This window comes from Phoca vitulina, unplaced genomic scaffold, assembly GCF_004348235.1.
Source record: "Phoca vitulina isolate PV1807 unplaced genomic scaffold, GSC_HSeal_1.0 scaffold17, whole genome shotgun sequence".
NCBI classification, from domain to species: Eukaryota; Metazoa; Chordata; class Mammalia; order Carnivora; family Phocidae; genus Phoca; species Phoca vitulina.
The window spans coordinates 32,035,277-32,047,379 of NW_022589720.1; the positions used below are offsets into that span (position 1 = coordinate 32,035,277).

The following is a 12,103-nucleotide window of genomic DNA, read 5'->3' on the forward strand; positions in this document are numbered from 1 at the left end:
AGCCTGCTTTTTAGAAAGTAAAGAGTGTGGGTTGTAATTCAAGGTGGGCAGCGATAATAAAGGACAGGGCTATGTGTGGAAATAACAGTGGTCCTCTTAATGGCAGCAGACTTGTTTCAGGTTCTGTCATTTTTTGGGATCTGTTGGGACATAAGCTTCCCAAGATAGAGGGGTAACCTGCGCAAAGGTTACGTGGCCAGCACCACTCAAATCACAGGTTATCGCTCAAGTGAATTTGTGGGATTTACTTTTTACTAATGGAAGTCGGCAGGGAGACCCTGGAGGGTAAGGAATACACCATCACTTCAAGATCCCCATGCTAGGCACCATCTCTTTCCTCAAGATGCTGTACGTTTGTAGGTTGTGAGGATGAAGACAGGAGTCAGTTGTAGAAAAAGCCTAGCAGTTTATTTCCTGATGGTTTACAGAAGGACATTTAGGTCTTTACACCTTCTCAGGAGGGTCTGCAAGGCAGCTTCGGCTGCTCTCTGGACACTGATGCAGGGGTCTTGCCGAAGTGCTTGGAGCCCTGAAACAGGAAGAAAAGCAGGGTTCAGTGAACGAAGAAAGCCAAGGCTCAAGCTATGCCGCAGCTTGAGGCTCTATGTTGAGGGTCAGCTCTACGTGGAGCTGGGGGGTCCCATGCTTATGTTCTATCCCAGTGGGTAGGATTTGGATCTGCAAGCTGAGAATCTATTTTAACACTGAAATAGGGGAAGAGAAGATCCTGACCTTGTAATCAGTAGGTTTATAGACAATCAGAAAATAACAGTCTGTTGGGAATGATGCCCACAAAGGGCTGGAGCTGGGGGTTGCTTTATACTCAGGAGAAATTCCAGTTTCTAGGGAGCATTAGAGACAATCATGAGGTACTAGGATTTTCAGTTTCTGGGATAACAGGGAACTTGGTGCAGCATTAGCTTTTCTTTCTCAAAGATATGTCTTTAACAATATGCTGAGCAGAAACTAGGGTTGGTACTCACGTGTGGTCAGTTGTTCTTTGTCTAATAACTGCACATATTGGTTGGTCAAGTTGAGAACAATGGCATCTAAAATCAACAGGGGAAACAGATACTAATTTCATTATAGAGGAAGAGGCCATGAAAAGCATGTCAGGTCAGACTCTGCACCTGGTCAGAAGTTAAGTGGTCTGGCTAGTGAATGAGCAAATTATCTGATTCTTTTTGTGACCCTAGGATGATGCCAGGGTGATGTCTCTTGGGTCTTGAGTGCCATGTCTGGAAGTGGTCCCTCACCCAACATGTACTTGGGAAAGATCACGAAGTGTCCTCCCAGGGGGTGCCAGTTATTGTCAGGGCTTCAAACATGTGCCAGATAGGATCCTTGTCTTCAGAAAGTTTACAGTGTAGCTGGAGGGATCATTCATATGATCCAATAAGAAATCCTTAGCTTTTAACTCAGTCTTAAAGGTGGCCAAGAGAGTAGGCCTGTTCATGGTGGGCTGGATTAGTTAGAATAGGCATCATGATAAAATTTAGAATTTCATAATTGAAGGATCCTCAGGGATTCACTTACATTCCTCTTTTATTTCATAGATCAGACAAAGAGGTAACACAGAGAAGTTAAGTGAATTGTCCAGAATCATATAGCAGAGCCAAGATCGGCTGGTCTCCTCACTGACACACTTTCCACTTGTATTATGTAGCTGCTAAAGCTCTCAGCTTCAACCCAGCTTGGAAGGTTTACTATGGCTTATGTTAAGGGAGGATGCAAAGGAAGCATTTAGGCATGGCAGCAGGCTTGGGCAAAGACTTGGGCAAAAGAAGGAGCGACGACTAGGAACCAGAAGAGACATGAGGGGGGAGGGTCTAATGGGAGGAGCGGGGGTTTTGGGAAGTCAGAAGACGTTACAAGTTTTCATCTGCAAAAGGGAACAGGTTCCTTTGAGGGAAGATATTCCAAGATGCAGAACGAATTCCTTTCTGGCATTTTGTTGTTGTTGTTGTTGTTGTCATCCCAGTCATACCCGTGTTCATGGTGGAGTAGCTTCCCGTTGAAGCAAGACTAGATGGGAAGGAGCAGATCATCTGAGTAGGGAGTGTGAATGTGCCCTCACCTGTGAGTTTGACGGCAGCACTCCGGATCATCTCCCAGTTGCTGCTGAAGAAGGTGAATGAGTGTGTGTGGAGGATCCACAGGATTTCCTGGTTTTTCTTTGCCTAAAAGAGATGGATATTACAAAGAAGACAACTGGGAAGTGATCCATTATGAAATTTGGCATCCGGTAGGTCCTACAAAAGGAAACTAAAGACCACGGACACTCACACAGCCATTAATCATTCTACTGGAAGATGTCTTATGGTTATTTCAAACCTGAATTTAATGAGAAAAGTACCGGGCCTTACGGGACTAATCAACAGGTGTGTTTCAGGAATCTCGAAGAACATAGCCCAGTCAGGACTTGAGAAAGAGCGGAAGGTAATGGGGCCAGACACCAAGAATCATTGAGATCCTTCCAAACCAGTTCTGACTGTGGCCACAGATCCCTTGCTGTGTTGTTTGCCTTTCTGGGATCTGCCTGGACTCTGGGCTGTGCAGCGTTTGCAGGCAGCGTTTACGACACACTCACCAGTTTCACACAGAATTGCCTGTAGAAATCCCTGGCCCTTGGTAGATCCTGACCATCAAGGAGATGATCTAACACCCCATAGAGTTCCTGAAGGCCCAGGAAAGGGATGCAGATGATCAGGACATCACGGCAAGCCTAAGAAACAGAGTGTTTCAAGTCACCGTCTATAATGCTGGATCTCCTTCCGGAAGGGAAGGATGCTGCCTAGTGCTGGGAGTGGGGCAGTGGACACCAGCGATGTGAGGGGCTTAAAGTCAGTGCTGGTACCTTCCCAGTTTCAAAGACGGAAGAGCAATCTCAGAGAGAGAGAGCAGGCAAGAAAGAACCTAGGGTTGAAGAAGCAGTTTTCAGGTTCGGTTGAGAGAGGTGGCCTCAGATCCAGCTTCTGGACCAGCTAGACCAGACTTACTGGCACCTGCCGGCCGTGGGGGAGGAGGAGGTGCAGGTGTCTGTACGAAGGCCACTTACTGCTCCGATCTTGGGATTGGGATCCCAGAGGTGGAGAAGGAATGAAATCATGCTCTTTTTTATTTCCTCCACAAAAAAAATCTTCCACCTTCTTCCTGTTAGGGATGCCAGATTCTCAAATAAGCAGATGGCAGTCAGTCTCACATCATCCTGCTCCTGTGGTGACAGATGCATGTCATGGGTGAGTCGCCCTCACGGGCCACTCCCGGCTGGCACCCACCCCCACCCCAGCCGCCCCATGTCAGCAGAGGGAGGCTGCAACACAGGCGCCGGTGTGCTCTTGTCACAACCCCTCTGTGCGCCAAGAACGCCCTTCCATTCCTAGCAGCTCTGTACTCACACTCCGTGAGTTTAAATGGCCACGGGACTGGGGTTTAAGTGATGCTCTAGAGCTGGAGACTTGGTTTCTATCGTTGAGTAGCTACTGGGGAAACAGACCACAGGAATGGTAAACACAGAGTACTGGGGGCAAGAGGCCAGGGAGGGTTCCTGCTCATTGTGTATTTTATACAAATTAGCCTGATGGCATCACTAACCTAGAATTCTGGGGCTTCTAATCTAAATTGCCCAAGGCCCAAAACTCTTCTCTAAGATCCCAAATACTTTCCAATGGGATTAAAGGCAGCTCAGAAGTTTGGGCTCTGGGTCTCGGAGACAGAGAAGAAACAAACAAGTGCCTAGCCCTACGCTTGCATCTGTGAAATTTTGGAACCTCCTTGCTTGTTGTCCAGCATGGTAGATAATGATTTTAAGAACCAAAGGGTGAGGTGGTGGAGAAAGATGGCCTCCTGTTATCCCAGATACTTTGCCGATACTGATCAGAGTTCTAACAAACACTGGATTTTCTGGAGGTTTTTCTTTCTTTTTTTCCCTCCCAGGTCTAGCAAACTAGTTTAGAATACCCATATAAAGGCAGAGGGATGAAGAGAAAAGTCGTCCTGAGTCGCAGAATATTATTTTGGATTAGCAATAAACAAGGGCCAATGAAAAGCATCCCCATGAATATGAGGAAAAGAAGAGAGAGTAGTATTAATTTTGATGGCAAGGTAGAATGTGTCAGAAATGGGCACATAAACAAAAAAGCCACAGAAAAGGAAGTTAATAAAGATCTTCCAGAAAATATAAAGATGGCTGGTTGGGACAAGGCCAGAAAAGTTAAATGAATACATGAGACATGACCTCATATCATAGAAATGGAAGTAGAAATGTTTAAATGTACTAGGAATGAGGTCAGGATATATTTCTATTTATTTAAAAGATTATTTATTTACTTATTTGTGAGAGAGAGCACGAGTGAGTGTGAGCGGGGAAAGGGTAGAGGAGTAGGAGAGGGATAGGGAGTGAATCTCAAGGAGAATCCCTGCTGAGCATGGAACCCAATGTGGGGCTCAATCTCACAACCCTGAGGTCATGACCTGAGCCGAAACCAAGAGTCGAACACTTAACCAACTGAACCACTCAGGCACCCCTATTTATTTATTTATAAAAGATTTTATTTTTAAGTAATCTCCACACCCAACGTGGGGCTTGAACTTACAACTCTGAGATCAAGAGTTGCATGCTCTGCTGACTGAGCCAGCCAGGTGCCCTAAAAGGTCTCTTTTCATTTTATTTTTTAAAAAAGATTTATTTATTTATTTATATGACAGAGAGAGGGGAGAGAGAGAAAGAGGGAGGCAGAAGGAGAAGCAGTCTTCCCGCTGAACAGAGAGCCCGACTCGGGGCTCGATCCCAGGACCCCACGATCATGACTTGAGCTGAAGGCAGATGCTTAACCGACTGAGCCACCCACAGGCACCCCAAAAGGTCTCTTTTTAGAAAAAGAAAACAGACCAATTACAAAACACCAAAAAGGTAGAAAGGTATTTACTTTTTTCAAAATCTTTTAAATTTTCTGAAATCAAATGATGGGACCTAATGATAGGTCAAGGAATGATAGGAAAAAGCAGAAAAAAAGCAGCAAACCTGTTGTGGGTGCTGAGATACTAGAGTTTAGTGTCCTTGTTTCGAGTTGAGAAAATGGAGTCACACAGAGTAAGGTGATTGCTCGGGGTTGGTGCAGGGGCAGGAGTGAACAGGGCGCGGTGCGTGGGGTGGCCACCATATTTTCTGTTCTACCATTTCGTTGGAGTGTCACCATGTTTTGAGAATTCCAAGAAAGTGCTTAAATATTGAAAGAAAGGGAGGAGGGAAGAAACTTGGAGATGACAGAATTGTATGCTTAATCTATAGAAAACTATTGGGGCTAAGTTTCATAAAGTATAGTTCAATTTACTTGTGGGAAGAGAGCATTAGCAGAGAATGAGTAGCATGTCATTACTAAGTCCTAAGTTTTTTTATCAAGACTTCACTTTTATACAAAAACGATGGAACTGATACCTATTGGGGATTAGAAAGTTCTAACCTCACAACCCAGCAAGACTTTAGAATTTTTTCCTTCCGCATAAGACTGAGAAACATTATCTTGACCACAAAACTCATAGGTGATTATTGGAGGCTCAGATCCAAGAGAACTATCATCACTGGATCCACAACAACCCCGGGGAAGCTAACAAACAGGTGGGGCGCTGTAGGGGTGACTTCAGCCCTTTGCTGTCAAAGATTGTCATCAATTATCTGTGTAATGAAAAAAGGAACATCTTTGTTATTTTACAGAAGATACTATATTGAGTGGGAGCCAAGTAAGCAGTTTTGAGGACAAGATGAGAATTAAAAGGAATGTTGATACATTGGAGAAAGTAGCTGGACACAAGCAGAAAGCTGCTTTCAAAGGCCGGGATTAGGCTAGCAAGGAAATAACGGAAACTGAAAAATACACAACTGAAGAATTATCGACTGTGGGCATATATTGCAGACTAAAATCTAGAAGCCTATGTCATTAACAAATTGCCAAGGAGTCAGGAAGAAAGGGCAAGATTTAAAAAAAAAATTGGAGTGGATAAATAGGAAAAAATCAGACCTGAGAGGGAATTTTTCTTTAGGTTGTCTTCAGTACTTTGCAGGCCACATCTAGAGACACAACAGAGTTGCTGGCTTGTAAAATATTTAAAGAGCTGAAAAATTAGGTTTATGATGAATAATGGAGGAAATGAAGACTTTTCAGTCTGGAGACTGGAAGGTAGAAAGGTAATTTAATCAAGCCTTAATGTTTAAGAGGAGGAAACCAGCAGTTTTCCATCTCCTCTGACAACACAACATGAGGAAAGAGGTCTCGATCACAAAAATGTATGTAAGTTGGAGGGGAAATAGATTTTTACTCTGATGACAATGAATAAACCAAAATAAATAATAAAATCTAGTTTTCCGGGAGGTACAAAGGAAAATGACCTTCCTTTGCCTGGGGTCACTGACTAATCTTTTTTTGAATTGATTTCTAGGCTGTTGACTAGATTGGGGGTTTTACAGAAGCTTTTTCTGTGAAAGGCCAGACAGTAAATAATTTAGACTTTGGGGGCCATATGGTTTCTGTAACAACTAATCAATTCTGCAGATGAAGTGTGAAAGCAACCATAGACAATATGTAACTGATGAGCATGGATGTGTGCCAATGAAACTTCATTGACGAAAAGATGCTCTGGGCAGCATTTGGCCCTCTGGCTGTGGTGTATCCTGACTCCTAGATTAAATGAACCACGCAAGCATTTTTAACCTTTGCATCTTGGACGTGGAGAAGAGTGTTGGAGGTGAGAAGACCTTTATTTGGGCCCTTGCTCTCTGTTGAGTACTGGCATAATTTGTGGGAATGAGACAGGGAAGAGAGGAAAGCTACCAAAAGGCATTATTAAGGAGTGTATTTCCCTTATGGGCAAGTGGGCTCAATCCTTCAGACAGAGGAGGAAGCTGAGAAGTTTATTTGCAAACTTACATTTCTTGTTGTTCTAGGGTTCTCCCCCAACATGTCTGCATAACCCCCCCCAGCCCCGCCCTGCTCAGAGCGATCGTGATTTCCCAGCCAGAGAGTCCCCTCAGGAGTCCCCTCAGGCAGAGGGAGAGCCAGGAAGCCAGCAGCCTGCACGGGAACTGTACCAATGATCTCTGCGCTGGGGATGCACAGTGGGAAGGCCAAGGAAGAGAGATGGGACAGCGACTTTGCCTGCTACAAGAACTACCTGAATCTCTCTCTGTTTGTTCACTTCTGGGGAGGGAAGATTCCTGAACAGGCTCACTTACGTCTTCAAAGAAGGTTCTTGTTTGCAGCACTATCTCTTTGAAGTAGAAGCTCACGTCTCGGTCTGTGAGCAGTTCCAGGATCTTTTTTAGAGCCTTCAAGCTTTCACAGACGACTTCGGTGCGGGCCAGGTGATACAGGCCTCTGATGACAGATTCTAATATTATCTGCTTATGCTTCTTCACCTATTTTGAAATAAGGTCTCTTAATCTCGAAAACTGTTCTACGTGCAGGTGGACGAGGGTAGGGGACTCCCAGCAAGGAAATTAGAATTCTGTTAGGGTCACAGTTTCTTCAACCTGAGAGATACCACTGTAACAATTTATTTGGATTTTTACTTAATTACTATGCAACCACGAGGTGTGGGTTAGTAAATCATTATTTTCAACTCTACTTGCATGTCTCCCCGCCCCATACTCCTTTTACCTTGTGAGGGGCTCCATAAGCTGTATTACCAAGTCCTCGGATGGCCATTTGCCTCAACGTGGCATTGGAGTCCCAGGCACTCTGATCCATGAGGATCAGCACTTCCCGTAGATTCCCATGCTTCCAAAGGATTGGCTCCTTCACGAGCTGAAAACAACCACTTCGCCCCTTTAGTGAAGGGAGTGGCCTCCCTCCAGGACAGTGACGAGTGCATCATAGATACAATGAAAGTGTAGGGTCCAGCCACTCATGAAGTGGAGGAGGAAGCCCTGGGGTGAATCAGCAAGTGTTGCAGAAACTAATCTCTAGATACGAGCAGCCCCCAGGTCAAGGTTACGTGGTGACAAGAACCACGAGACATAGTTAAGAAGAGGTTTTCTAATCGAAATGGAAAAATGGGAAAACAGGAGTTACTGACAATGTTCCTTCCCTGGGTCGGCTGGGACAACCTTTGTGCCAGGGTGTGAGGTGACAATAATATACCATTGATTACTTTTTATTTTGTCCCTGTCATAGTTATTCTCCAGGCTTCTCTGTCCTGGGAGGGTTGGTTTCTGCAGACCGGAGCGAAGGAAGAGGTTGGGGGTGGGTTCTTTTTTTCCCTCTCTCATTCCCTGCTCGGGTACCATATTTCTGGCAGTGACTGGGGCTCTCCACTCCCCAAGCTCCCCCGAAGGGCCAGCTCCCACTGAACTCTTGACCCTGAGAGAAACACCCCCAAGGGGACCCAGAGAGCCTGCTGAGCAGTGACGTGGCCGCTTTCTCTTGCCTCAGAGAAGAAAGCTGTGCCGGTGACCCGGTAGTTCTCCGAGGAGGAGGTGAGAGATGAGAAGAGTTGCTCCATGATCTCCAGTATGATGCCACGTTGCTGCACAGTGCTCCTAGAAAACGCAAGGCTCCAGTTGTCGCAGAGACTTTGTTCTTTCTAAACAATGGAGGACATTTTGGTCTATTTCTCTCTCAGGAAAATAAATGATCTAAAAGGGGATGTTCGACAGAAGAGCGCTAATGCTTCAACTTGAAAATAGCTTATCCAAGTGCCCAGTCTAGGTGCAGTTTTCCTACCACTGTTCACTGCATCACTATATTTTGGGGGAGTGGTGGGATCTGGGCTGCTCCCACCATCTCTTCCCACGTCCCTTTGCTCTTTCTTCCTTGTTTTTCCTCCTGGACTATAAGTCCTTAGTGAGTCCACTGCTCCAGTGAAGCTGTCTACATTGCATTTTTACTCGATTTTTAGTTTTCTCCTTTGTGTCCAGTTCTAGAAGGCCCGCCCGTTACCTGGCCAGTGCACACACTCCTACATGGTGGGTACTGGGACTGCTGAGGAGGGTCCACAAGTTGTCCCCCTCATCAGATTCCTTGGCAAGGCCTTCTTTCATGGCTTGGGCTTGCACACACTTCAGAGTCACCGTCGAGAGCCTGAAGGAGACAGTCGGCATCACAGAAGTAAGCCAGCCCCACGCAGGGAAGTGTGAATCCCCAAGTTCACTCTGTCTGTTTCCCACAAGGTTCCCTCACTCCTGGATGAAGGGACACCGTGCAAGGGGAAAAACCGACTGCCTGATCTCACACTTTGATTTGGGGTCAGAGGGGACACGGAGATTATCTGAACCAGTAAGTAAAATGCCACAAAACCTCATCAACCTCTCAGGAGAAAATAAAGCCCAAAGGATGGAACGTGCAAACTCCTCTCTTTTGCTTATTCTCAAACAGCCCTTCCGGAACCAGGACGCGTCTCACAGTGGATGATGTGTCGCGACGGCTGGCCAGACAGTGGTCGTGCTGGAGTCAGGAGGACGGGTGCAGGCCCGGGTACGTGCGTGGATGGAGGCAGGGCCCTTGATACCGCTGTCATTTTAGTGAAGTGACATATATTAATGGAACTACACGTGTTGGGCCTAAATGCTGCTTAGAATGTCTTTCGAAAGATTCATTTGACACTGGAATAAAAAGTTATGCAAAAGGACAAGGAAACAGAGCCTTGCGATAGAGGATAAAAATCTATACCTAATCATTTTAAAAGAGCTCTTTGAATAAATATATAGCAAACATTTGAAAGTATAAGAAAGCATTGATTCATGGCTTAGTTGGGATTCTTTCTTTCTTTTTCAATAATACACAAAATAATTTTGCTTCCTTCAATGGGTGACATCTTCAGTTTGATAAAATATGGTGTCAATTTTTATTTTTCTTCTTTCCTTGGTGGCCTATATCACAGAATTCCAGCCTTCCTTGAAGGGTCTCAGTGAGAGAAAACAAATGAAACAGAGCTCTATGGAAGCCCACAGAGCAGCTATTCTTTGTTCCGGGACCGTTCTGGGCAGCGACCCTGGGGCCCGGCTCAGGGAAGAAGAGTACCAAGGGCTCAAGGTCAGCGGAGCCTTGTTTGCTCCTGGGTAGTGGAGGCCACAGCAGAAGGCATAGGCCTTGACTGCCACGGCCCCTCGTCTAGCGTCTGGGATCCCGACAGCTGGGGAGGGCCCTCCTGCCTGGCCATGTACCTGCAGGGGTCTGCGGTCTGCTGCCGTTCTCCCTGCTGCATTACTCGCCGTCTGTGGCTCCAGAGGGAAGTGGGCATTTTCTGGCCCAGTGTGCAGCTGACCAGCTTCAGGAGAAGAGTGAACACCTCCGGGTACAAGGTGGTGATAGGGGTGCCTGTTGATACCACTTCATACATAGCACAGGCCACCTGAGGGGAGAGAGGACCCCGCAGTCAAGTAGGCCCCTTTCCTCCCAGGACATCTCCCGGGCCTGATCTTCAAGTTTGTTTTTCTCCCCAGAGGATTGCTTTCCAAGGTGACCACACTCATGGTAAAAACAAAGCAAAACAGAGCAAAACAAAAATAAAAACAGCCTGAAAAGAGAGGGTGAATTTGTCTGGAAACTTCTCAACTCAGAATGTGTTTCTCTCTCAGGACTGCCATGTTGGGCAGCTCCAAATTCCAGGGGGGAACCAGTCAGGTTAAATGAAATCTTTTCCAGCACTGACGTCTTTCAAAAGGGTGCTTTTGGATCTCTTGAAGACAAATTTGGAAATACAGATACACGGATTTTCTTTGAGATGATGAGAAATTTGGTTCTAAAAGTGACAGCCGCAGACAAAATTGCCACCATATTTGTCGAATCTAAGCTGGAGTTGATTTAAAATCAGAGTATGAGAGGGGAAGAAGTATGATTAATGCTACGTCACCAAGTTCCAGGTGGGGACAGACCACGGAGTGGGACGCTATTCCAGGCATGTGATGGGTTGTCCAACTCACTGAAATCGCCTCCATCCCGGCTAGGTCATCTTCTAATTCATTCTCAAGTTTGTCTGTTAAGGCTCTCAAGAGCTTACCACTGGAGGCTGTGTTCTCAGCCAGAGCCTTCCACAATGTCTTTGTGTCCCTAGAGTGGTAAGGCAGGAAGCTGATAAGAAACAACTCTTTGGATTATGAGTGTTTTCATCTGTTCCCCTCTAAAACAACATTATGACTAATCAAAATTTCAAGGACAGATAGAGATGCTAACATGCCTGGAAATAAGAAGGATGTGTGATTTAACAGTCCAGCATTCTGGACGTGGGTGACTTAGGTTTGTTGATGTCCATTAAGGCAGAAACCTCTCCCATAGGTGTATTCTAGGCAACCAGAAAGAGGAGAAATACTCATTTTTCTAATACTCATTTATTCCTATGATGAATTTTTTTAAAAAAAATCTCATCATTTAATGAGGATATGTATATGAAAAACACTTGGAGAAATGTCCCTTGTGATTCAAACACCATTTTTGAAATTATTATTTAGGTGAGATGTTCTCAACCTTTGTTTTTGCTTTCTTTCTCTCAAACCACCAATTCTTCCTCAATGCAGATTAGCCTTTCCTAGGAGAATGGACCGGCTCAGTTAGAATCTACCTGTCAAAGGGCAGAGGCTTCTGTAAAAGGTTGGCAACAACTGCGTCCATGTGAAAGCTGGCGATCTGAGAGACGGCTTCCAGCATAAACTGAAAACTTTCTTCCTTTTGCCTGAGGACTGGCATGTGATGGTAAATCATGCTCAAGATCTCCAACAGCTAAAAGAAAAAAACAAAAAGCCAAATCAAACAGGAAGTTGCCATTTTTCCTCTACATGAATGACTTAGGACACATACAGTCAGCATATTATTCATGGGTGGTTGATGAATTATAAACCAGGTTAAAAATAATAATCAATTCTGCATGACCTATCTCTTACTCAGGGGGATTCTAGCTATACTGGGTGTTTATTCTTAAGTCGACGTAGCAAATATTTGGTGAAAGGCTGCATTAGGCCAAATATTGTGCTAGGCATTGTGGGGAATTTACCAAAGATGAATAAGATGCGGCCCTTTCTCAAAAGGAATCAGTATTCTAATAAAGAATGTTAGCCATACTGGGTGATGGACATTGGGGAGGGCATGTGCTATGGTGAGCGCTGTGAACTGTGTAA

At 45.2% G+C, this 12,103-nt stretch overlaps 1 protein-coding gene across 1 annotated transcript in view; it reads right to left on the reverse strand.

Moving 5' to 3' along the window:
• Positions 1-390: 390 nt before the first annotated feature.
• The window catches only part of MROH2B (maestro heat like repeat family member 2B), a 64,221-nt gene continuing 52,508 nt past the window's right edge, over positions 391-12,103 (reverse strand). Inside the window, exons 31-42 of the mRNA XM_032415402.1 lie at positions 11,551-11,708; positions 10,916-11,042; positions 10,157-10,344; positions 8,934-9,074; positions 8,422-8,533; positions 7,653-7,799; positions 7,229-7,411; positions 3,059-3,214; positions 2,591-2,725; positions 2,078-2,180; positions 984-1,049; positions 391-529 (exon numbers count right to left, since the gene is read on the reverse strand). Coding sequence (XP_032271293.1) covers positions 423-529; positions 984-1,049; positions 2,078-2,180; positions 2,591-2,725; positions 3,059-3,214; positions 7,229-7,411; positions 7,653-7,799; positions 8,422-8,533; positions 8,934-9,074; positions 10,157-10,344; positions 10,916-11,042; positions 11,551-11,708 — 1,623 coding nt within the window. The 3' untranslated portion in view covers positions 391-422. The remainder of the gene's footprint in view (positions 530-983; positions 1,050-2,077; positions 2,181-2,590; positions 2,726-3,058; positions 3,215-7,228; positions 7,412-7,652; positions 7,800-8,421; positions 8,534-8,933; positions 9,075-10,156; positions 10,345-10,915; positions 11,043-11,550; positions 11,709-12,103) is intronic.